Source organism: Populus trichocarpa, chromosome 15 (assembly GCF_000002775.5).
Source record: "Populus trichocarpa isolate Nisqually-1 chromosome 15, P.trichocarpa_v4.1, whole genome shotgun sequence".
NCBI classification, from domain to species: Eukaryota; Viridiplantae; Streptophyta; class Magnoliopsida; order Malpighiales; family Salicaceae; genus Populus; species Populus trichocarpa.
In genome coordinates this window covers 28,226-54,280 of record NC_037299.2, presented here as the reverse complement: position 1 = coordinate 54,280, position 26,055 = coordinate 28,226, and the positions used below count along the sequence as shown (strand labels likewise).

Here is a 26,055-nt window from a genome sequence, read left to right as displayed (position 1 = left end):
TCAGAAAAGAGTGTTTTTCCCTTACCATTAAATTTAGTGAAGTCGGTTTTTTTTCTTCAATAGAAATATGGATCATCTTTTCCTTTTCTTTGTTTTAATTTAGAGACTCGGTTATATTGGTTCTCCCTGGCAATAAAGAGCAGCGATTGTAAATTTGATGATGCTCCATCTAGTATCTTTTTTTCATCTTAAGGCTCTCAAGAAACCTTCATGAGAAACTAAAGCTTGCCAGAAGGAATGTAAGGGAGCATGATACTGAACAAGAAAGTAGGGCAGCTTCGTGCACATGCAACACAAACTCTTCATTCTGCTACAGCAGATAAAAAACAATATCTACATGTGATAGCCGGTTTACTACAGCAGATAAAAAGGGATAGCCTGTTGGATATACGAGTACTTCAGATATTGAGATTAATAAACAACCATCAGATATTTTTCGAAACTCAGGAAAGTATAAGTTTCCTTGGGAAGAAGCTCTTAGTGCTAGCATGTTCTTTCTTAGACGTTTATGTTAAGCAAAAACGCCTGAACTTTAGTATGTTCACAGCAGCAATGACCAAGCTTCGTGAGGTTGGTGATGTGGTTAAAACCTCTTCACTGGGAAGGAAAGCAACAGTTCTGGGAGTGGATCCATGCAACATGAAGTTGAAGTTGAAGTTGAAATTTACTGAGATTGGCGTTGAATGGTAGAAAATAAGCACACTGCATGTGCATCATGGGTTAGAGCATTTCTTCTTAATCCACAGATTGCTCCCTGCTTGTGGTAAAAACTACCTTTACGTCATTTTTCAGAAACAGTGGATTATCTTAGTATAACAGTGGTTACACACGCGCGTATGCCTGTATGTAATTTAATACTTGTACTGTGTCGAATACTATGAATTAGCGAATAAATTCTATCTTTTTTTAAAAAAACTTGGGATGTCCGGGCCAGTTTACGCGTACTACAACTAATCCCTAAACTCACTGAATACCCTACAATCCCAGTAAGCAGATAAAATATCGTAGAGGTGACAGACATACATACTGAGACTCGAACTCAAAAAACCGAGACAAGAAAATCTTATCTCTACCGCTGTGCCACAAACCTCCGTGTGCGAATGCGAGAGGGGGGGTACAAAGGCATTAATATTCTTGGAAATGTTAACAGTGCTGGAAACAGTTGACTAATGACAGTGCTGGAAGCAGTTGGAAACTGAGATTCAAAGAAGGAACTTTGAAGTCAGTGAGTGCAATCAATATTCTTGGAATTGTTAACAGCCCACCTGTAAAGGTGAAGAGAGTTAATGATGTATTCTTTATTTCTTTTTCTTTTTTTTCCTATTTGGGTAGCACTTACCATGTAGATATTATTGTTAGCAATATAAACATCAAACTCTTTTTGCTAAATTTGTATGTTTTCTTATGATAAGCAGTTCAGTTCGTCTTCTTTTAACAAAACTTGATGCATCTAGACTTGTACTGCAAATCAATGCTAAGACATGCAGTTTGCCAAAAGCAGAGAGCGTGCTGATTTAAAATATAACAATGGCATATAATAAATCAATGTGGGAAGCATGTGCTGGTTGTAAAATAGTGTCCTTCATCGAATTTATATCCTATAAATGAAAGATTAAACATTAGTAACAAGGTTTTCTTGATTTGCAAAGTGCGGCCGACACACAGTACTGGAAAGTGGAGTAGGGCAGGATGAGGAGTCTTGTCTTGACCTTGCTCTTTGAAAATTGATGCAAGAAACGAACTTTTGGCATCTACCACTGCACTTTAGAAGATACCTCCTTCTAATAAGAATCCACCAACTACAGAATCAGCTGGAAAGTGGAGGTTAGTTCACCATTTTAATGTTGCTCCGCCAACCAAGAGTGACAAGCGTGCGTGCCATTTTCGTAGTGCTCGGGGTAAGTAGAATAGCCCGAGGGAAAGAATGGGATTTAATTTTACATGGGATATGTGTTTGTTTTTGTTCTGCACAGTTCTAGAGAGGCTATTCGGCCTTTCCCTCTTTTTTTTCTTTTTTTTTTTAATGTGTTACAGGTTGTTTGTATTGAAATAATATATTTTTACTTTTTAAAATCCTTTTTTAACATCAACAACAGTATACAAAACAATTCAAAAAAAATAATAATAATTTAAAGTTAAAAGGTATTTAAAAAAATTCAAAGACCTGAAATGGAGTACCTCAACAATCCAACAAACAAGTTGTGGTGGTGCCCGAAATTCAACATTCTACACACAATAATAAAAGAGACACTAACCTCCGAAGATATGCGAAGGGCTTTGTGTCTGAAGATTGTTGCGTGAACTGATTCGATTATGACTTTTTATGGTCGAAACAAGAAGAAAAAATGGAACACTTGTTGCGCACACAAGCATAGTCTGCAAAATAACAATAGAAAACACAGATACGGCCTCTTCGTTTTTTAGAAATTGAAACGCAATTCAAGTCAACTTTGGTATTGAAAATGAATTGCAGTTTGTTTCTTTCTGCTGCTGCCGCCGCCTAGATCCCTAACTTTATTTGTTATTGTTTTAGTCTAGTACACATAAAGTACATCTCTAGTAGAGAAATCAAACTTGACTTTGGGACCCCACGTTCTTGTGGCCGACATCGTCGTCCTCGTCACCATCAGCCCACCCAGTTCCCAAGGTGACATCCAGGAAATAGAGCATGGAAACCAGGAAAACGCATGACAAAAACATTGGAATGGGCCCAAAGATCCACAAAAAGAGTGGGAACGAGAAATAAAAGGCACGCAGCCCTAATGACCAGAAATAGCTACCCCTGTTCACGGACCTAGCCACATACTCGGTGCTGAGATGCTGATGGCGATGATTAGGGCACATCTTCTTGAAGGGCACGTTGATGAGGATACTTGCATGGCTGTAGTACCTGATTGACTGCACATTCAACAAGAATGCCACCAGGAAGCACACCAGTATTGAGAAGAACTTGATGGACAACCCTAACTCACTCCTGTCCCCAAACACAAAATTCCTGGCTGACTTGTCCCCGCTGCCGCTTGTCATGAGAACGGCAATAAGGGAGCTGAGCATGATGGCTGTTGATGCCAAGACGGTGGATGCCATTATATTGTTTCTCAGCGTCTGCACTGCGAGAACTCCATTCTTGGACACGTCCTGCACCATTACAATTAAATCCTGATGGTCAGACGTACTGCTTCATCCTGAAAAGATGATCAAGAAAGATATAACAAGAAAAATAAGAAATGAATAGGGATATATGCATATGTATAAGTCGACCTCCATCATGGCTCGAACCCAGAAGCGGCGATTGATAGCATTGATGCCAATGACAGTCTTGGTGGGGTGCTTCATGATTCGATAAAGAAGCCATATGTGGTATGCCACCATCGTAACAAGTCCCAAAGGAACCAGTGTGTAATCGAGAATTGCTCTCCCCATTCAATCCTTAATTTCCCCTGATTTTGTTGATGCGGGCTGCAGAATAGAGAGGAGGGGGGGGATAAAAAGAATCCAAGTGTAACACGGGAGCTTGTATGTGGACTCAGTTAAGAGAGATAGACTGGGCCGGGGCAGAGATTTCAAGGGATATTTATACATGGATGGATGGATGGATGAGTGACACCTGTTGGATTATTTTTAAATAGTAATTGATAGTGCAAGAAGTAGGATTCTTACGCGGACGCAAACACATCTTTCCACTTGTGTATGATTTATAGCTGCCTAAGGATTTATAAATTGATGAGATTTGTTATTTGCATTTCTTTCCATAAGAAAAAAATAATATATATATATATATATATATATATATATATATATATATATATATATTGACAAAAAGATATGTATTTATTTGATGTAAGAATATTATTAAGCTAAGGATTTATAAATTGATAAGATTTGTTGTTTGCATTTCTTTCCATAAGCAAATAAAAAAAAAAAAAAAATTGTCAAGAATGGGATTCCTGGATCTAGATCCTTGGAGCAGCAACTCGACCATCCTTGGCTATTTGTTCTTGTTAGCTGATCCTTGCATTCTAATTAAGGTTGTCTTTTACGACCAACACAACTCATGACACCATTGCTGAAAGGGATGGATCAGAAATCGCCAGTTTGAAACTGTTCATGAGTTGTGCAAAACAAAGTAGTGCTCCAAAATTTGGCAGGCCGGTAGGTTACAACCAACGCAAGGCTCAGTGCTCCAAAATCTTGATCTTTTCAAGACAGTTTTGCATGTGCTGATTAACATCAGTAGAGAGAGGTGCTCCAGCTGCAAGTTTGTAGTGCTCAAATTTCATTTCATCACACTTCAAGGCAGCAACTTTACAGGCCTTGATACTTCCTAGAACAACAAGGACAAGCAAAATTAAAGAGAAAAGCTGAGTAAAAGTTCCAATGCCTGCAAAGGAAGTAAAATCAGAATAAAACATATTGGAACATTGAGATCAATTGGAAATAGTTTAATTTTGGGATCAACTGAAAGGTTATATTGTTGCAAAAGGAGAGAGGGGAGAAGAAAAGGAAGATACTCACCACTTAGATCTAGCAGGTTGAATAGAACTGGGCAGTTACCAATGCGCCTAACCATGGTAATTGCAGACCAGACCTTTTGGTACTCCTCTCGTGAGGTTCTGATGATACATAGCTTGGTAATCGGATTCACATACTTGACTGCACATAACCCAGATATAGAAGGGCGAGAGAAGATTTTACAGTGAGGTTAAGGGAAATTTGCAAGCAGCGGAAAACTTGAACTGGCAACAAATTACATACCTTGGAACGATCCAAGGGATGAAGCCAAACCACACTCCCCAAAGTTTACGAGAATACTGTCTTTAATCGCTTTTGAAACATTATATTGTGTTATTATAATAGGATCATCCACTCCAAGATCTCGATTTGGATCCAAGAAAACTTCCATTACCATGTACCGATTCTTAAATCCCACCATGATCCTTTACCTAGCTTGCAAAGACAATTTTGCCAGGATAAAGCAAATCAGCATAAAGAATATGGTACTTGGCATGTGTTTTATGAAACATGCACGAAATCTAACAAATTTTATCACTGAGAAGGACTTTGTGCACGGGAAAGACTAGTTTGCATGTACTCGGAACATTCTAAACCCTGAAAAGGAGAAATTACTAAATTAGGTGAGAAGTGAATGAACTAAACCATGAATGGCTGGACAACCAAAGTAAATGAGTAGACTCACAACCCTGAACCAATAAAATTAAAATAAAACAAGGCACCAAATTTCTGTCAATAAGAAACATGTATTATCACCAAATAAGGTGGATGGAGAAACTCCAAGGCCCAAACTGAAATAACAACATATAATTGAAGTAAGCAATCAACTCTGAATTTAAACATAATTGCTAGCAACATAGTCCCATTCTGAGCCTTTAAGTTCTGTCTCTAATGAAATCGAAATTTCTGATAAGTAAAGCTCAGGTAGAAGGAAAAAAAGAGGTGTCTAACAGGATTAGCACTTGATGACACGGCTCACATGCACTGGGTGTTCAAAAAATGATGATAAGCTTGTGCTCGCCAGAGGAGAGAATCAAAATAAGGATGCTTCCAAGTTTTTAGCTACGTTGTTAGTGACCTAGTTAGTTATATCCAGTTATTTTTTATCATCACAGAAATGCTACCAGGGGGAATGTAAAGTCAAAAACGAATTCACATGCTATGTGTCATGGATATCAACTATACATACATAAATGCCACAGCATATCACACTCCATGCACAAGCAAAAAGAAAATTCCAGAAGTCAATTAAAGCAGGAGGCAGTGAACTTCACTGATGTTATCGATACCTTAAAATCAGTGCAATGCACAGAGAATCAGATATTAAGTAAACTGTCAGCCAAACTCATCATCTCTAACTTTAATATAACCATTCCAGCAATCATCATTTGCATTTATAAATGCAAAGTTAACTTCACCGAAACCAAAAGAAAAGTAAAAAAAAAAATTCATCTAATAACTATCTATAGACCACCTTGAAACTACACCAAAAACTATTAAACTATATTTAATTAAGATCAAACATTAGTTCACAAGTAAAAGAAAGGGCAAACCTGGCATTATTCCATCTTAACTCCATAAAAGCTTTGTGATGAGATTTTTTATAACAAATAATTGTATCCTCACCTTCAAAAACTTCAGTATCTCCACTTCAAATCAACCAGAAAAGAGCACGAGGAAGCAAACCACAAGGCTTTTGAGTATATTTAGAAAAAGCCTTGCAACGCTTTCTAAATGTGAACCTGAAGAGCTCACAGAACCTGGTGGTAAAAAATACTCATGGCAGTAAGCTCCACATGCAAATGACAATGAATAAGCAGATTATTAACAATTTCCTATAAAGTTGGGCACTACTAGAATTAGGTCTGTGGGGTGGAGCACCTAACAAAGAATCACTACTTCTGAATTGAGACCTAGTAAGGATACTATAAGGTCCTGATGATTCATCTACTGATTCTTCGTGACCAACTTGAAGTCTTGAACTAAGATACAACCTTGGTCAAGGGTAGATACACCTCGAAATACAACTTCTCTTCTAAGATCATCATTCAAGCCTTTACAAAATCTACGCAAAGTCATGGCTTCATTCTCTTTCATGGCACATCTCATCATGTAATCGTTAAACTGTGTTATATACTCATTGATAGACTCATTTCATTGTCTTAGATTGTTCCATTGGTCTAAGAGTTTATTCCTATAAGACTGGGGTAGGTACTTCTCTTCTTTTCATGGAAAGACATTTCCTGAGCACAAATACACATGTACACACAAGAACATAAACCTTCAACAGCTTTCAATAAATTTCTGGCCGAATCAAGAAAATCAATGAAACCAATTATTGTATATTGTAGTTATTAAAGAAGTCTTCTAATGATCCCTATCCATTTAAATTAAATAAAAAATAAAAAAATACCACATTTGAAACTGAAATGTGATGGTTATAGCCATTACAAATGGGACAAAGAATGCTATCATCATAGATTAATTGAAACTAAATGCTGAAGCCAGAACGATACATTCCTCGGCCAAGTTAAAACAACAATCGATAGTTCATTTCCCATTCACCCAGTCCGCTCAATAGTTTATTTCCCATATACCCAGTCCGCTCCTTTTCCCCTTTTACAGACATTTGTTCACTTTTCTGCAGTAGAAATGACTGTTCAACAGGGGACTACCTCAGAAGCCTAAATTAATTGTTCATCATTAACCTACATGAATCTTTAGAAACTAAGTAATCAAGATCGACAGCTCTGATCAGTAAATAAAATAAAATAAAATAAAAGGCTAACATTTTAATCGGCTGTAAGAACCCTGGATCATAGAAATTCGACAAAAAGAACAAATAATACTAGATTACAAGATCAAACAAATGGGTTCAACTAGCAAATAAAAGAAAAATAGAGAAGGGAAAAGATCATGGAAAAAGATAAAACAACCATGACCAAAACCTAAGCCCTAAAATAATACATTACCGATTAAATGAAAGAAAAATGAATTGCTGAATCCGTGAAGAATACCTTGAGAAATATTAAGATCAGAGAGAATGATAAAGAGCTTTCCGATTGGTAGTAGCTTCTTCTCACCGCCTCGCCTCAACTAGCTGCTTCTTTCTTTATTTTTTTCTGTTTGCTTGACCTTTCAAGTTCAACTGAGGCGGCATGCCCAATTTAACGCTCTCTCTCTTTCCAGAATGATATTATTGGAGAGTTGTTTTTGGAAGTAAATTTTAAAAAAATTAATTATTTTTTAATATTTGACAATATAATAAAAAATAAATATATTTAATTATATTAGGGAAAATGAGTTGAAAAATAATTTATTAATTTTTTATTTTTTTTAAGTTTATTAAAATAATAAAAAACAAATCTTACAAATTAAAAAGTTGAATAAGAATGAAATTGAAAAAATATATATAATTTCATAAATTATTTCAAATAAAATAAATAATAATTAAAATAATAGAAATCAAATCTAAAAAATTAAAAAATTAAAAGATAAAAAAATTAAAATAATAATAATTAACATTTCATAAATTATTTCAAATAAAATAAGTAATAATCAAAAGAATCAGAACCAAATTTGATAGATAAAAAATTTCAATTAAAAAATAATAAGAAAAAAGCAAATAATAATTATAAAAATAAAAACCAAAGTTAATATAAAAATTAAATTCTAAGGGATGAAATTAAAAAATAAATATTCAAAATAATATATATATATATATATATATATATATAACAATTAAAAGTTTGAGAACCAAATTTGATATAATCAGCAAATAATATAATATTTCTAAATTTTTCACCACTTTCAGAAAATGTTTTCCGTCCAAAATAAAAGGAAAACACTTTCCTAGAAACCAAGTTAAATTTTTCTTTGACTGGAAAGTGTTTTTTATTGACCAGAAAGTATTTTTTATTGACCAATTTTTCTAATGATAAATAAACACATAAAAATTTAAAAAATAATTTTTCAAAAACTACTTTTCAGCAAATATTACTTTCCAGCAAATAAATACACCTCCGTATGGGCGGCTGTATATAAAGTGGAGTCCGTACGCGCACGCCACTTCACTCATGGGAGACGCGTGCTCCTCTCTTTCAGACCTGTCTTGAATTTATGATCACATACAGTGACAATCTCTGAGTTTTTCGATTGATACAGCAGACATGGTGATCCAAATCCACTACGATCTCTCTTTGCACAACGATCCAAATCTTTTTTACCGTATACCAACTAACTAGGATAAAAAAAAAACTGAAAAACTGATTAAACTGAAAGAACCGAAAAAAATAATTAAAAAAATCGAATTGTAAAAAAACCAATTCAGTTCGGTTTTGATTTTTTTTTCACGGTTCGGTTGTTTCAATTATTTTTTTTCTAGTTTTCTTGGTTTAATAATTTTTTTTTTCTCACCCCTATCCCGAAATAGCTACCCCTGTTCACGGACCTAGCCACATACTCGGTGCTGAGATGCTGATGGCGATGATCAAGGCACATCTTCTTGAAGGGCACGTTGATGAGGATACTTGCATGGCTGTAGTACCTGATTGAGTGCACATTCAGCAAGAATGCCACCAGGAAGCACACCAGTATTGAGAAGAACTTGATAGACAACCCTAACTCTAGACAACCCTAACTCACTCCTGTCCCCAAACACAAAATTCCTGGCTGACTTGTCCCCGCTACCGCTTGTCATGAGAACGGCAATAAGGGAGCTGAGCATGATGGCTGTTGATGCCAAGACGGTGGATGCCATTATATTGTTTCTCAGCGTCTGCACTGCGAGAACTCAATTCTTGGACACGTCCTGCACCATTACAATTAAATCCTGATGGTCAGTACTGCTTCATCCTGAAAGATTGCTGCAGGTTAACTGGAAGCCTTGAATAAAGCAAGGGAAGAACGAAGGGGGGAAGAGGTTTGAGAAGGGAGAAGAAGGTTATCACGTTCAGAACGTGTTGAGAGAAAGAGAGAACAGGGAATAGAATCTAAGAATTCTGTTATAATTTTCCACACCTTTCTGTTACAATGATTAGGGAATTTAAAGACAATATTGTAAATGCCAGCGTGGCATCACTACGTGGCTGTACCAGCTGGCCTACTAAAATATAAAATGAAGCTGCACAAAACGCAGCCGTTTGGTTCCATTTATTTAAATTCAAAATCATGTTTCAGTTTCCCCCTTGCTCGTTTGTGCCTTCTTTCCTTCTGTTCGTGACAATGCCCCGTCCATGAAATCAACCTTGTCCTCAAGGTGGAATTGAGGGAATCGCCACCCAAACTCCTCAGCATCCTCCCAGGTTGCTTCTGTCAAGGGTAAGTTTTTCCATATAATCAAAAACTGAGTTGATGCTGTATTTCCCTTTTTGACCATTCGTCTCTCAACAATTTTCTGTGGTTGTAGCAGGGGTTGTGCTGAGACAATAGGGAGATCGGACTGCACCACATGGTTGCCTACATGCTTCTTTAATTGGGAAACGTGAAAGACGGGGTGGATCACGGCAGTAGCAGGTAATTGTAGTTTATATGCCACTGTTCCAATTTTCTTGATGATTGTGTAGGGGCCATAATACTTTGCTGATAATTTGTAAGAGGGTCGCCTGTGAACCGATTTCTGTCGATACGGTTGTAGTTTCAGATAGACTAAGTCACCCTCAGAAAACATCCTTTCGCTTCTTTTCTTGTTGGCTTGCTGTGTCATTCGGTTTTGTGCTTGCAATAAATTGCTCCTGATGAGTTTGAACATGTCTTCTCTTTGGGTTAAATACTGGTCCACAGCCTCCACGGGTGAATCCTTAGGCGTATAGGGAATGTGAACTGGAGGCCCCATTCCATATAAGATCTCGTAGGGTGTCTTCTTAGTAGAGGAGTGGTAGTTTGTATTGTACCACCATTCACAGGAGCTCAGCCAGCGTCCCTATTGTGCAGGGATGGTTCCTGTCATGCATCTTAGGTAGCCCTCGATGCATTTATTGACCACTTCTGTCTGTCCATCAGACTATGGATGATAGGCTGTAGAGTATTGCAAATTGACTCCCTGCTGTTTGAATAACTCCTTCCAAAACTGGCTGAGAAAAATGTTGTCTCTGTCACTCACAATTGTTGCTGGCATCCCATGCAATTTATACACATTTTCCATAAAGACCTTGGCTACTGTAATGGCAGAGTAGGGGTGGGATGAGGGCCATAAGATGGGCATACTTACTAAACCTGTCGACCACCACAAAAATGACTTCCTTCCCTTCTGATTTTGGCAGTCCATCAATAAAATCCATGCTAATATCTATAAAAGGAGCATGTGGTACTGGTAATGGTTGCAGTAGACCTGGAGGCTTGACATTTTCCCCCTTGTTCTGTTGACAAACTGGACATTCCCTAACGTATTGCCTCACCAGCTTTTGGAGTTTCTTCCAATAGAACACCTGCCCTAATTTTTTTGAAGTAACCGTAGCTCCTGAATGCCCCCCCTACTGCAGAGTCATGATAGAGTTTGATAAGTTGATGATGTAAGTTCGGTGCTTGTCCCACTACCACCTTCCCCTTTCGAATGAGAGTGTTATTAACCCATGAGTAGTTGGAGTGTGAGCTAGCATCCTTGGTGAGGTCTGCTATAAGCTGTCTCAGGTTGTGATCAGTGTCTCAAGTCTTCTTAATGTCTTCCATGAGAGAGGTGGAAATGGATGAAAGGGTTAATGCACCCAACTCATTGTGAGAAATTCTGGAGAGGGCGTCTGCAACTAGATTGTCTTTACCCCTTCTATATTCAATTTCATAATCAAACCCAATAGCTTAGTTAGCCATACCTGTTGGGCAACATGTGTAGTCTTCTGGTCTAGCAGGAATTTGAGGCTGGAGTGGTCTGTCCTGATGAGAAACCTTCTGCCCCATAGGTAGTGCTTCCATTTTGTAACAGCAAAAACAATGGCCAGCAACTCCCTCTCATAAGTGGACAGGGCTAGCTGTCTAGGACCTAAGGCTTTGCTTACAAATGCAATGGGGTGTCCTTCTTGCATCAGTACCCCCCCTATACCCACTCCTGAAGCATCGGTTTCTACTACAAATGTTTTGTCAAAATTAGGCAGGGCTAGCACAGGGGGTTGGGACATTGCGGCTTGGAGCTGTTTGAAGGCCAAGGTGGCTGTGTTTGTCCATTTAAAGGAGTCTTTTTGTAGTAACTGAGTAAGGGGTCTGCAAATAGTTCCATAACCTTGCACAAACTTTCTATAATACCCTGTTAAGCCTAGGAAACTTCTAAGTTGTTTGATGGTTGTAGGTATGGGCCATTGCAAGATAGCAATAACCTTGTGTGGGTCTGTTGCTACTCCTTCTTTGGTGATTACATGTCCCAAGTATTCCATCTGTCGTGTCCCAAACACACACTTACTTTCCTTGGCTACTAATTGATGGGTACATAGCAATTCAAATACCAATCTAAGGTGTTGTAAGTGGTCGGCCATGGTTTTACTGTAAACTAATATATCATCAAAGAAAACTAAAATAAACTTCCTCAAATGATCTCGAAAAATATCATTCATTAAACTTTGGAAGGTGGCCGGTGCATTAGATAAGCCAAAGGGCATGACTAGGAACTCATAGTGGCCATTATGTGTTCTAAAGGCTGTTTTAAAAACATCTTCTGAGACCATGCGAATCTGATGGTAACCTGCCCTTAGATCAATTTTCGAAAAGATGGCAGCCCCTTCTAGTTCTTCTAGCAGTTCATCTATTATAGGAATAGGGTACTTATCTTTGATAGTGATCTTGTTGAGGGCTCTAAAATCAACACAAAATCGCCAAGTCTGATCCTTCTTTTTCACAAGCACCACTGGAGAGGCAAATGGACTGTTGCTGGGCTGCACTATGCCTGCCTCCAGCATTTCAGCCACTAAAGTCTCTAGAGTATCCTTTTGTAATCCTGAGTATCTGTAGGATCTCAAATTGACAGCCTAGCTCTCGTCCTTCAGGGGTATTTTGTGATCATGTCTCCTAGCTGGGGGCAACCCTCGGGGATCACAAAAAATATGCTAGTAGGCTGTTAGTAGAGTCTGTAATGGTGAGTCCTCATTGTCTTCCCCAGCATGTGGTATTCCCTGAGCAGGGTTTACCAAATCAGCCTTTCCCACCACTCTCAAGCTGCAAAGCCTGACTTCAGATAATAAGGTTTCAGTGCTAAGCAGTCCATTTAGTTCCTCTAGGCGTATAGATTGAGCAATTCTAGGATTTTCTCCTCTTAAAGTTACTTCTCTATTCTGCCACCAAAAGGATACTCATCTATCTTCATAGTTGGACAATACATTTCCTAGCAGCTTCAACCATTGGATTCCCAAAATCATATCATAGTTTTGTAACTTCATAACATATATGTCTGCCTGGAACTGAACTCCTTGCATCTTCCACTGCAGGTTCTTACATACTGAAGTGCAAGACATGGTGCCACCATTAGCTGCCTCCACCACCATAGGCTTTATGGTTGTCGTGGGGCATTCAAGTTTGTCCATCAGATCAGCATGGATGAAGTTATGAGTACTGCCCGAATCAATCAAGATTAAGATGGGACATTTGTCTATCTTTCCCCATACCTTGATGGTTTGACATCTTGCTGTGCCATGGATTGCTTGGAGAGATAGATGAGGGGTGAGATTTTCTGTACTCCTTGCCTCCATGGTTTCCTCTTCTTCTGATGAATTATCTCCATCATCCTCTACTATACAGAGGGAATATAGCTTGCGGTTTCTGCATCTATGCCCTGGTACGAACTTATCATCACACCAAAAGCATAGGCCCTTGGCTCTTCTTTCATCCATTTCTTTGGTTCTGATAGGTCTGGCAGGTTTTTGGTTAGGGTATACATTATTATTGTTGAAGGGTGGGTTGGTAGGAGTAGGCAACAAGGCTGGTGGGGAAGGTTTTGAAGGATTGAGGGGGTGACTGGGGTTGGTCTTGTAAGTGTTGGCAGGATATGTAAATTTTGCAGGCTGGAAGTTGGAACTTGCCTGGCTATGTTGTTTTGGGTAATGAGGGGTGATTTTTCGGTATGTAAGGGTATTGTTGTGCAACCTAGCTAGGTTGTAAGCTTGTTTGAGTGATTTTGGCTCGAACATTTTTACTAGGTTCTTGATTTCTACCTCCAAGCCTCCTAGGAAGAACACCAAGGCCTGCTTCTCTGAGATTTGTGCTCTATTCCATAGCATATCAAAGTCCCTGATATAACCTTCCAAGTCTCCTTCCTGCTTGTGCTCAGTGAGTTCTTCTAAGGGGTCCTTTTGACCTCCAAATCGACAGCACAATGCATCCACATATTCTGCCCATGTAACCTCATGTCCTTCTAGGTTTCTGGTATAATTCTGATGCCAGTAAAGTGCCAAGCCATCCAAATAATATGAAGCTAGTTTCAGTTTGTCAGTCTCAGGAATTTCTTCTAAGTCGAAATACTGGTTGCATTTGTACAACCATTTATGCACTTCTTCCCCTTCAAAAAAGGGAAATCTCGCCGGGGTCTGCGTGACCTGTAGGTAGGTGGTCCTTCTCCTGTCCAATCTTGGTTGCTGGCCGGAGCAGGGTGTTGGGGCATTCGAACATGCTGGGAGGAACTTGCTTCACCCGCCAAGGTTTGCAGAGTTTGTTTAATAGAGATTTGTTGATTTGCCATTTCCTTCATCATGGCTTTCAGCTGGGCTAGGTCATCTGACTGAGCGTGCAACTTGACTTCTATTCCATTGACTCTTTGATTAGCAGCTTCCAAAGAATCATCCATTCTTCTTACATCTTGGGATCTAGTTTCTGGTGCCATTTGTTGAATCCAAAGATGAGGGCTCTGATACCAATTTGCTGCAGGTTAACTGGAAGCCTTGAATAAAGCAAGGGAAGAACGAAGGGGGGAAGAGGTTTGAGAAGGGAGAAGAAGGTTATCACGTTCAGAACGTGTTGAGAGAAAGAGAGAACAGGGAATAGAATCTAAGAATTCTGTTATAATTTTCCACACCTTTCTGTTACAATGATTAGGGAATTTAAAGACAATATTGTAAATGCCAGCGTGGCATCACTACGTGGCTGTACCAGCTGGCCTACTAAAATATAAAATGAAGCTGCACAAAACGCAGCCGTTTGGTTCCATTTATTTAAATTCAAAATCCTGTTTCAGTTTCCCCCTTGCTCGTTTGTGCCTTCTTTCCTTCTGTTCGTGACAAAGATGATCAAGAAATATATAACAAGAAAAATAAGAAATGAATAGGGATATATGCATATGTATAAGACCTCCATCATGGCTCGAACCCAGAAGCGGCGATTGATAGCATTGATGCCAATGACAGTCTTGGTGGGGTGCTTCATGATTCGATAAAGAAGCCATATGTGGTATGCCACCATCGTAACAAGTCCCAAAGGAACCAGTGTGTAATCAAGAATTGCTCTCCCCATTCGATCCTTATGATAGTGCAAGTAATAGGATTCTTACGCGGACGCAAACACATCTTTCCACCTATGATTTATAGCTGCCTTCCGTCTTCCACCTATCACCCTCTCTAGCAGGCGTTCATCTCAGTTATCAACAAGAGAATCCCAGCGAGGAATAAATCATACCAGGTCAACATTGTAATCTAAGAATTATGTATTTATTTGATGTAAGAATATTAAGCTAAGGATTTATAAATTGATAAGATTTGTTGTTTGCATTTCTTTCCATAAGCAAATAAAAATAAAAAAAAATATTGTCAAGAATGGACTAGATCCTTAGAGCAGCAACTCGACCATCCTTGGCTATTTGTTCTTGTTAGCAGATCCTTGCATTCTAATTAAGGTTGCCTTTTACGACCAACACCAAACAGTTGATTACGCATCTACATGACACCATTGCTTTACTTTCAGGTCAATGGTCATCAGCCCAGCTGATAAAAAGTCACTTTGCCTGACGCTTAGCAATCCCCTCTTTACTCCGGTGATACGAGGATCAGGGGAAACTAAATAAAAGAAAATTCACTTGGAAAAGAAACATGGCGTCAGTATAGTCACAAATAATAACTTGAGGGCAAGTCTTTACTCTCCACCAAGTGTAGAACTGTATGAAAACTGAGTTCCGTTAATTTGAACAAGCAGTCAGTATGCAAATTCTCCTAATCATTATTCATGTGTGATATCCATGGATGATTGTTATAGCAGAAGTAAATTCTAAAAATTTCATGAGACTAAGGATAAACTCTCCAAATATTTTCTGCAGAGGAAAATATTTACCATCACTTGTAAAGCACACTTGACAGCAGTTTAGTGATGGTCATCAAGCCATCTTCATAACATCAGATACACAAATGCAGATGCAATCTATGAGACTCTTTACTGCTAAATAAGTTCTCCAAATTTATGCCGCAGCACCAGTGGAAGAGATATTCATTCCTTGTCCACTCATTTTTTCTGTTTTACAGAAATTAGGAATAGAGAATGTATATCAAAAGAAAGATAGAACTCTTGGAATAAATTGTTCTGTGATTTGATACATTGTGGTCAATAACATTTCAGTAGCATTCATAATAATCATTATTAGATGTGGACTCCCAAACGTGTATCAGCTTTTGCTAATGATGGCCAGATAAAACTTCACCTTCAAAATGTAAAACGATATGGAAGAAGTACACCAGTTCAAAATGAAAAAAAAAAAAGCACAAAGCAGCTGCTTTGATAAAGGATGCACAAGATCCAGGTACAGAGGATCTCAAAGGTTCTTCACAGGCACTCTCACCTGGACAAGTTCTTGAAATGATGCTCTGAAACAAAATGGGTCAGCTAGTATGATTTCAAACATCTGAGATTTAACAACCCCAAAGACAAAGAAAAGCTGAAAGGGATGGATCAGAAATCGCCAGTTTGAAACTGTTCATGAGTTGTGCAAAACAAAGCAGTGCTCCAAAATTTGGCAGGCCAGTAGGTTACGACCAACACATGGCTCAGTGCTCCAAAATGTTGATCTTTTCAAGACAGTTTTGCATGTGCTGATTAACATCAGGAGAGAGAGGTGCTCCAGCTGCAAGTTTGTAGTGCTCAAATTTCATTTCATCACACTTCAAGGCAGCAACTTTACAGGCCTTGATACTTCCTAGAACAACAAGGACAAGCAAAATTAAAGAGAAAAGCTGAGTAAAAGATCCAATGCCCGCAAAGGAAGTAAAATCAGAATAAAACATATTAGAACATTGTGATCAATTGGAAATAGTTTATTTTTGGGATTAACTGAAAGGTTATATTGTTGCAAAAACACATGAACCCACATGGACATCAAATTGATCACAGATGGCAGGAAGTTTGCGGGTCTAACTAATTTTTTTTCTTTGTTCTAGTTCTCTTCATTATCAATTTGCTAATGAACAGTTTTCAGCTTACCACTTAGGTCGGCTCAAAAAGGAGAGAGGGGAGAAGAAAAGGAAGAAACTCACCACTTAGATCTAGCAGGTTGAATAGAACTGGGCAGTTACCAACGCGCCTAACCATGGTAATTGCAGACCAGACCTTTTGGTACTCCTCTCGTGAGGTTCTGATGATATATAGCTTGGTAATCGGATTCACATACTTGACTGCACATAACCCAGACATAGAAGGGTGAGAGAAGATTTTACAGTGAGGTAAAGGTAAGTTTGCAAGCAGCGGAAAACTTGAACTGGCAACAAATTACGTACCTTGGAACGATCCAGGGGATGAAGCCAAACCACACTCCCTAAAGTTTACAAGAATACTGTCTTTAATCGCTTTTGAAACATTATATTGTGTTATTATAATAGGATCATCTACTCCAAGATCTCGATTTGGATCCAAGAAAACTTCCATTACCATGTACCTATTCTTAAATCCCACCATGATCCTTTACCTAGCTTGCAAAGACAATTTTGTCGGGATAAAGCAAATCAGCATAAAGAATATGGTACTTGGCATATGTTATGTAAAAACATGCACGAAATCTAACAAATTTTATCAAGCAAATTCTACAATTTGATCCCTTGAAATTGTTTCAATTTCATTTTGATACAAAAATTTATTTTTATTATTTTTTAATCCTTGATTGAGAAATGAAAGAAAAAAGAGTTGCCGGATTCCGACGGTAGAAAAAAAAACTTGTTATTGGCACTGATTTAGGCCACTAAAATAAGAGATGTTTGTGTCAAACTGTTTCATTTAATAATAAAACAGCCCCTTGAATTTCAAGACAATACATTTTGGTATCTAAATTCATTTTCTTTTTTTTTCGGTCCTTTTCTATTGAGAGGAGAGAGAGGGAGTCGCTGAATTCCGGCTTAAAGAAAAAAAGTGATCATTATGAAAGATTTCAGCCATCAAAATAGTTGATTTTTGTGTCAAAATGTTCCATATAATGAGGAGGGTTACGTTTAGGTGTTTTTTCCTTGATAACACCTAAAACAACAAATCTGAACTCGAGAAGAATTTTTGTTTTGGGTGATTTTCAGGGTTTGGGAAGGTTTGTTGGCTTTTTGGTGGCTATGGATTGGTTTAATAAGGTTTCTAGGATGTTTTCTAAGTGTTTTGGGTTGAAAATGAGATTTTAAGTGTAACAACGACAGACCCCGTTTTGGGTTGGAGTAGGCAACGCGTCATTTTTTTTAAAATATTTGGAGCGGACGATGCATTGTCCGTCCTATTAAACTTTTAAAAAGGACCCGCGTTAGGGCCTGGTGTTACAGAACATCAGGCCCGCGTGCAGACCATTGCTTCATTGGGCCAAGCGTTAGGCTTGGCTTACTAAGCCCATAAGCGTTTGGCTTGGTTCTTTTTATATATATATTCCTTTTTTTTCAATTTTTTTAAAAATAATGCATTATTTGTGTATATTTTTTTCAAATAAATTTTTGGTTTATATTTTAATTAGATTGTGATTATTTTCAAATAATATTGAGTGTGTTTAGTTTTTAGAGAGGTATGCATGATTCATCTGTTGTTGTTTTTTTAATTTTATATAGATTAATTTTTTTATAATGATTTTTTTATAAGATTTTTTATATGTGCAGCCTTGTATTGTTTTTTTTAATTATTGTTCAATAAATTTTATGTGTTATGTGCAGCCTTACATTGTTTTTTATATATATAATTATTGTTCAATAAATTTTATGTGTGTGTCAGTTTCTATTATAAATTTTATGTGTTTTTCTATTACAAATTTATTTTGATAGAAGAATTTATTAAACATGACCATGTAAATTACCCGTGTTGCGATGTGAAATATCTTGATCTTTATTTTTTGCTTGGTTTTCTCAATTTCATTTTTTTTATTGTTGATATTTTTTTTCATTACTTTACACAATGGTTATTAGGTTGTTTAATTAGACACGTGCATAAGTTTTTTGGTTTATATTTAGGAGTTTTTTCGCTATATGTGTGTGTGCGCGCACGCGCGCGCAGAATCTGATGGAGGAAACTATTTGGCCAATGATAAATATTTGTTACTCTTTACTTGTTAACAGTTGCTTGGACTTCACTTCTCACTTAAAAGTTGAGCAAACCATACTCTTTTTGTTTATCATGCCACGTTTTGTTTTGAGTTGCTCAAACAATGTCTATGTAGATTGATGTTCCTTTACATTTTAAAATTTAATTCTTAATGAAATTTGAGACAGTTTAAGCAAGTTTTTTGCATGTTATTTATCTGTTGCTTGAAAGCCAAATCATATACTTTTTAATGCTACCAACTCTTGATTGCATGCTTAGAAAGTGGGTTTTTTTTTCTTTCAATTATCTTATAATTAAAAGCAGCGCGCATTTTCAAAAGTAGTCTGCAGCCATGCGCGGACAACGTATCTAGTTTTTTGTAAAATTAGCTCAATTATTTTAAAAGTTTTGTAGAATGATACATTTTAAATTTTTTTTATAAATATTTGTTACTCTTTACTTGTTAACAGTTGCTTGGACTTCACTTCTCACTTAAAAGTTGAGCAAACCATACTCTTTTTGTTTATCATGCCACATTTTGTTTTGAGTTGCTCAAACAATATCTATGTAGATTGATGTTCCTTTACATTTTAAAATTTAATTCTTATATGAAATTTGAGACAGTTTAAGCAAGTTTTTTGCATGTTATTTATCTGTTGCTTGAAAGCCAAATCATATACTTTTTAATGCTACCAACTCTTGATTGCATGCTTAGAAAGTGGGTTTTTTTTTCTTTCAATTATCTTATAATTAAAAGCAGCGCGCATTTTCAAAAGTAGTCTGCAGCCATGCGCGGACAACGTATCTAGTTTTTTGTAAAATTAGCTCAATTATTTTAAAAGTTTTGTAGAATGATACATTTTAAATTTTTTTATAAATATTTGTTACTCTTTACTTGTTAACAGTTGCTTGGACTTCACTTCTCACTTAAAAGTTGAGCAAACCATACTCTTTTTGTTTATCATGCCACTTTTTGTTTTGAGTTGCTCAAACAATGTCTATGTAGATTGATGTTCCTTTACATTTTAAAATTTAATTCTTATATGAAATTTGAGACAGTTTAAGCAAGTTTTTTGCATGTTATTTATCTGTTGCTTGAAAGCCAAATCATATACTTTTTAATGCTACCAACTCTTGATTGCATGCTTAGAAAGTGGGTTTTTTTTTCTTTCAATTATCTTATAATTAAAAGCAGAGCGCATTTTCAAAAGTAGTCTGCAGCCATGCGCGGACAACGTATCTAGTTTTTTGTAAAATTAGCTCAATTATTTTAAAAGTTTTGTAGAATGATACATTTTAAATTTTTTTATGAAATAAAATATTTTTATATATCATTATAAAAATTTGATATGGCATTTCATAATAGTGACATTTAAATTGATATGAACCAGTCTATAAATTAATAGAACTATTCTGATGCAGTATATTTGCCTTTTCCTACAAATCCTCGATGTTATCTTTGTCCTTGTGCACCATTAATTAACAAAACTTTAAAACGCATGAGATTTCTATTGTACATGAATGCACTGTGGATCAAGAGGTAATTCACTATGGACTTATTGTACATGCATGCATTATGGACCAAGATATAATTAACTGTGGACTTACACAGTTGCTTTGATATGTATTAAAATGTATGGGGATTTTTTCTTGTACATGCATTGTGGACCAAGATTCAATTAACTATGGACGGCACTGTAGCACCCTGGGGGGCATTCATTCCCTGTGTTTTTAGTCAAGAATTGCGGCTGGAGGCGTGGCCTCCTCTGCCAAAAGTCGCTGGGTCTAGCTTTAGTAGCCGGACTCAATGTTGTTGGGTCTAATTGACAAGCCAGACCCAAAACACTTCCAAAAAATATTAATAGTGTTGGGTCATGGCTGACTGTGGACGCCACTGTAACGCCTGTGAGGGGGCGGAATGGCAATAGGTTAACGCACAACTAGGTAAGGGAATCTCATTTCTTTTTCGTATGCAGCATGCTCCGGAGGAGATCACCCCTTCCCTGAGTCAGTCCAATCAGTCAAGAGGAAGGCCTGCTGACTGTATTTCAGGAGTTTAAACACCATCCCATTTCAACCAAAAATACAACCCTATCAAAGGTATCTAACCTTCCTTCCTTATGCATGAAAATCGAATCCCGTTTTGTCTTTTCTTGCATAAAAATAGCAAATGAGAATTTTTTTTCATTTGAGATTCGGTTGGATTTTCTTATTTAAGCATGTTTGTTTTTACTTTCAAAAATGCTTTTAGACATAATTTTTTTCCCTTTACTTCAAATTAAGATTTTTATTATTTTTAATTTCATTCTCTAATATTGTCATATTAAAGTTGGTAGAGCTCTCAAAATGTTTTTAATTCGCATCATATACTTTATAAAATTTTGGTATTATATAAGAGAATTTGTTAACACTACAATCCATTAAAAAATAATTTATAAATATTATAATTTTATTTTATTTTGGATAATAGAAGATACGTTAATGTTGTAACATTAGTGTATGAGATTCAAATTTTTATCAATGTTTTATTGTCTTTAGATTTTTTATACAGTGGTTTTAAATTATATATATTATTAAATATATGCAATATTGGATAAAATTGCTTTGGGTCCTGATGTGTGCAGGACCCAATTGGGTGTTGGATCCAGCGGGTGCAAGACCCAAAATAGCTTTGGGTCCTGCAGGGTAATTTTAGGTCCTGCATCCGCTAGGACCCAAATTTATTGCTTTAAGAATAATTTGTAGCTTACTGTTACACTTATCTCTTGCTCATTGACGTCCATTTTTCTATGTGTACTTTTGTTCTGCTTGGATTGAACTACCTTTATGAATTTCATGTCTTTTGCTTCAAAATATTTATAATTATTTTATCACCAGCTATTATGATAATTAAAATTAAATTTCACTTAAAATGTCAGACTCAAAACACTTCCAAAAAGTGTCAATAATGTTGGGTTTTGTCTCCCAGCAAGAACCAACAATGTTAACTTACTTAATTTTTAATTTCTGAATTACTTTGAATTAACTTTTGACAAGCCATACTAAAGAAATTTGAAGATTTTTAATTTTTTTTATTTTAAATTAATATTTTTTGAAGTTTTTGTATTATTTATTAAATATTTTTAAAAAATATATATATTGATATTGTGTAGACAAAATTTTTAATTTTCATCTTCACTTTAAATTATTTTTTTATATATATATATTTTTGTATTGTTTTTTAAATATTTTGAGATTGTGTCTGACTGCAAAACGAGAACCAAGAAAAAAATATTAAATTTACAATAAATATTACTATTATAAATAAAACATAGATTTTGATTTTAAAGGTAAAATCAATTATTATTATTATTATTATTATTATTATTATATCAATTATTATTATTATTATTAACTTGGGTCTAACATCCCCTTTTAGATCCAAGAAACTTGGGGCTTGAAAAGTGCATCTGACCCATAGTTTTAAAAATTCTTTGAAAAAAATTTGAAAATTTTTAATTTTGTTCTGTAATATTGTCATATTAAAGTTGATAGAGCTCTCAATAAATTTTAAATTCACTTCATATACTTTCATAAATTTTTGGTATTATATAAGAGATTTTATTTTGGGTAATAGAAGATATTTTAATTTTATAACATTCATGTATGAGATTCAAAGTTTTATCAATGTTTTATTATCTTTATATTTTTTATACAGTAATTTTAAATTATATATATTATTAAATACTTACAGGACCCAACACCCAATTGGGTCCTACACAAGTCAAAGATTCTTGAAGATAAATAAGAAATGAGAAATAAAGATATAATTGTTGTGAAGATTACATAAATAACAACGTAAAGAGGAATTATTATTATTATTATTATATTATTTACTATATTAAAACGTTTTATCTTTGCTGTTTGTAAGTCAAAAATTTCGGTTGGGTTGAAGGGTCCTGCTGCTACTAGGACCCAATGACATTAGGTCTTGTTGCCAACAAGTCCCCATAGCGTGGGTCTTCCAGGACCCAGCTTTAGGTCATGCACGACCCATCAGCTTTGGGTCCTGCGGCAAGCAAAACCCATCAAAAAACGTTGGGTACTGCCCCCAACAGGATCCAATACTATAATTTGTTTTTCTTTTCTCTTATTTTTTTTTCACAGGGTAAAGAGGAAATATTATTATTATATTATTTTATTATTGTTATTGTTATTATTATCATTAATAAATTCAAAGAAAAAAAATTATTACTATCAAAGAAAAACCATAAATTTTATTTGAAGAGATTAAAAAATATAAAAACTTGGCCCAGACAAGTTTAACATTATTATTAATATTATAAATATTATTATTTGTATTATCAATATAATTATTTTTATTATATTTAATATTATTAATATAATAATTAATAAATTTGAGAAAAATATAATTAATATTGCAAAACAACCATAGCTTTGATTTGGAGGGTGAAATTAAAAATTATTATTATCATCATCATTAATAAATTTGTAAAACAATATTATTACTATAAAAGAAAAATAATAAATTTTATTTGAAGGGATTAAAAACTATAAAAACTTGGGCCAAACAACTTTAATATTACTATTCATATTATAAATTTTATTAAATTTGAAATAAATTTTATTACTATTGAAAAAACATAGATTTGATGTGAATGGTAAAATCAATTATATTATTATTATTATTATTAACTTGGGTTTGACATCCTCTTCCAGACCTAAGAACCAGGACCCAGCAGCAGTGGGCCCTGCTATCATCCCTACTTGTCCAACAGGACCAAACGATGCTTGGTCAATCAACCAAGCATGACCCAATGATACTAGGCCAGATGGGTACTCAGCTACGGGGTCATTCTGCCTAGTAGGACCTTATGGCGTTGGGTCCTCCAGGATCCATCAGTGTTGGGTCCTATAAGACCCATCAACTTTGGGTCCTGTGGCAAGCAAGACACATCAAAAAGCAATGTTGTAATTTGTTTTTCTTTTCTCTTATTTTTTTCACAGGGTAAATAGGAAATATTATTATTATTATTATTTTATTATTGTTATTGTTACTGTTACTGTTATTTTTATCATTAATAAATTCAAAGGAAAAAAATATTACTATCAAAGAAAAATTATAAATTTTATGTGAAGAGATTAAAAAATAGAAAAACTTCGGTCAGACAACTTTAACATTATTATTAATATTATTATTTGTATTATAAATATTATTAGTTTTTATTATAGTTAATATTATTAATATAATAATTAATAAATTTGAAAAGAATATTATTAATATTGAAAAACAACCATAAATTTTATTTGAATAATGAAATTAAAAATTATTATTATTATCATTAATAAATTTGACTAAACACACAAGTGCCTCCGGTCAGAATGTCTGGTTCCATCGCCATAACAGAGTTGCAACCCATGTGGGAACTGATGGTGAACTTGGTGACACAACCAAAAGATTGATGTCTTCTTCCAAGTGTAGGAGTGTCAAAGTAATAAATAACTCGACAAGACCGAAGTCGAACCATAGGGATGTTAACTATATAATAATAATAGTAGTAGTGATAGTAATAACAATAATAATAATAATAATAATAATAATAATAATAATAATAAGTTGAAGAGAGCTTTGAGATGTGATATTGATATAAGAATTAAACAATGATAAAAACAATTATCAAGGTTAGAGGATCTACTAATGATATTTCAAACAAGTATAGTATAAACTCTTATTACTCAACTGTAAATCACATACAAATAAGATTCCAATCAGATTATAAATTATTAACATGATTATATTAGTTATCCTATTCGAATAATGCTAATACTTATAAATGTTGTCAGATATTCATGATTATAACTTATGTTAACAACAAATCAGGTTCATTTCATAGCACAGGTGTCGGTTATACCATACGATTTGGGCTATGAAAGTGCCAAGTATTTGTTGTATCAAGGTTATACAACATAAATCTAGATTAATCATTTAACAAGCAAAGTATTAAAAGTGAATAAGATAACAAATACAAAACATGTTAGTATTAAACATTAAAGTCCATGTTGAGTTTATACTATACTTATTCTTACAACATTAGTGTAACCTTTTCACTTTGACATAATAAACTTAGCTAAACATAATGAAGAAGAGAAACATAAATAAACAAGATAAAAACATAAATAAGATATAAGTTAACTAAGTAAAGGAAATGAAATGAAAAGCATAAACAAGAGATTAATATAAACAAAACTTAAGCATTACAAAAATATAAAGAGAGAGAGCAAGAACATGATCTTGATATGAAAACCAAGATGCCTAAATGCATGGCAAATGCCTCCTTTTATAGGCCAAAATTTGAAACTATTTATTTGATGACTAATTGTTGAGTGGGTGGCCACATCTTGACTTGGTGACAATCCTTATCTTTTTGTCTGAACAAAACATCATTGCTAATGTCAGAATTTGAACAGATTGTCCCCACAAAAGTTTTAGGAAATTATCTCAGCTTTCCAACCAAAAAAGAATTGGTGCATTTGAACTTCTAGAACTCGAGATATGGGCTGAACATTAAACAGTGTCTAGACTGCAAGACAGATTCTGACTTCTCCATTGTTGCTAAGATTTGGACTTCCAAACAGCAGAATTGAGTCTTTCACTTCTCATGAATGTTTTAGGCCTATGTCTTAGCTTTCTAGCCATATAAACCAAATTGAAATCCAAGATCTATAGCTTCAGATATGACCCAATGACTGAAGCGTGTTCCAGTTTGGACTGAACCAACATCTCTTTTCTAAGCTTAACTCTCTCTTTGTCTTCTCAATTTCAGTAGTTAAACTCATCAATCAATCATTTGATTTATGTGATAGGCCTACATTTAATATGAACATTTACTATAAATTAAAGGTATCTTATAGTCTCAGACTTGTTATTATAAAATATGTTTTAGTTAAGGAGTTATTGATGCTTTAAGTGCAAAATGATGATATAAAACCTTGATAAAAATACACTTTTAAGTACTAATCACCTGGTCGGGTATAAAACCTCAATTTTTTTTTTTTAATTTTCTTGGTTTGAACTGAGTCAACCTGTGTAACTCAAGACCTGACCCCCTGGTCGGGTCAACC

The 26,055-nt window shown here is 35.2% G+C and overlaps 3 protein-coding genes across 17 annotated transcripts; all 3 read right to left on the bottom strand.

Moving 5' to 3' along the window:
• Nucleotides 1-2,290: 2,290 nt before the first annotated feature.
• On the bottom strand, nucleotides 2,291-14,954 carry LOC18105469 (uncharacterized). Of its 2 annotated transcripts, none has more exons than XM_052447498.1 (2): nucleotides 14,770-14,954; nucleotides 2,291-3,138 (listed from the first exon to the last, which is right to left on the bottom strand). In XM_052447498.1, the coding sequence occupies exons 1-2, from the start codon at nucleotides 14,929-14,931 to the stop codon at nucleotides 2,569-2,571; spliced, it is 732 nt and encodes a 243-aa protein (XP_052303458.1). In that variant the 5' UTR covers nucleotides 14,932-14,954; the 3' UTR covers nucleotides 2,291-2,568. The 2 variants fall into 2 exon arrangements, with proteins under 2 accessions (XP_052303458.1, XP_006374071.1); XM_006374009.3 differs by lacking the exon at nucleotides 14,770-14,954 and adding an exon at nucleotides 3,262-3,728.
• Nucleotides 3,819-7,702, bottom strand: LOC7464462 (probable ribonuclease P/MRP protein subunit POP5). 14 transcript variants are annotated; one of them, XM_024586380.2, is made up of 5 exons: nucleotides 7,530-7,702; nucleotides 6,066-6,272; nucleotides 4,756-4,947; nucleotides 4,516-4,653; nucleotides 3,819-4,381 (listed from the first exon to the last, which is right to left on the bottom strand). In XM_024586380.2, the coding sequence occupies exons 3-5, from the start codon at nucleotides 4,931-4,933 to the stop codon at nucleotides 4,176-4,178; spliced, it is 522 nt and encodes a 173-aa protein (XP_024442148.1). In that variant the 5' UTR covers nucleotides 4,934-4,947; nucleotides 6,066-6,272; nucleotides 7,530-7,702; the 3' UTR covers nucleotides 3,819-4,175. The 14 variants fall into 14 exon arrangements, with proteins under 14 accessions (XP_024442148.1, XP_024442149.1, XP_024442139.1 ...); XM_024586381.2 differs by having other exon boundaries at nucleotides 4,756-4,943; XM_024586371.2 differs by having other exon boundaries at nucleotides 4,756-5,109; nucleotides 7,530-7,701.
• Nucleotides 14,955-15,950: 996 nt separating the features above from the next.
• LOC7464486 (probable ribonuclease P/MRP protein subunit POP5) lies at nucleotides 15,951-17,434 on the bottom strand. The gene is made up of 3 exons (XM_006374006.3): nucleotides 17,175-17,434; nucleotides 16,935-17,072; nucleotides 15,951-16,597 (listed from the first exon to the last, which is right to left on the bottom strand). Exons 1-3 carry the CDS (start codon nucleotides 17,350-17,352, stop codon nucleotides 16,449-16,451), a joined length of 465 nt encoding a protein of 154 aa, XP_006374068.2. The 5' UTR covers nucleotides 17,353-17,434; the 3' UTR covers nucleotides 15,951-16,448.
• Between the last annotated feature and the right edge of the window lie 8,621 nt (nucleotides 17,435-26,055).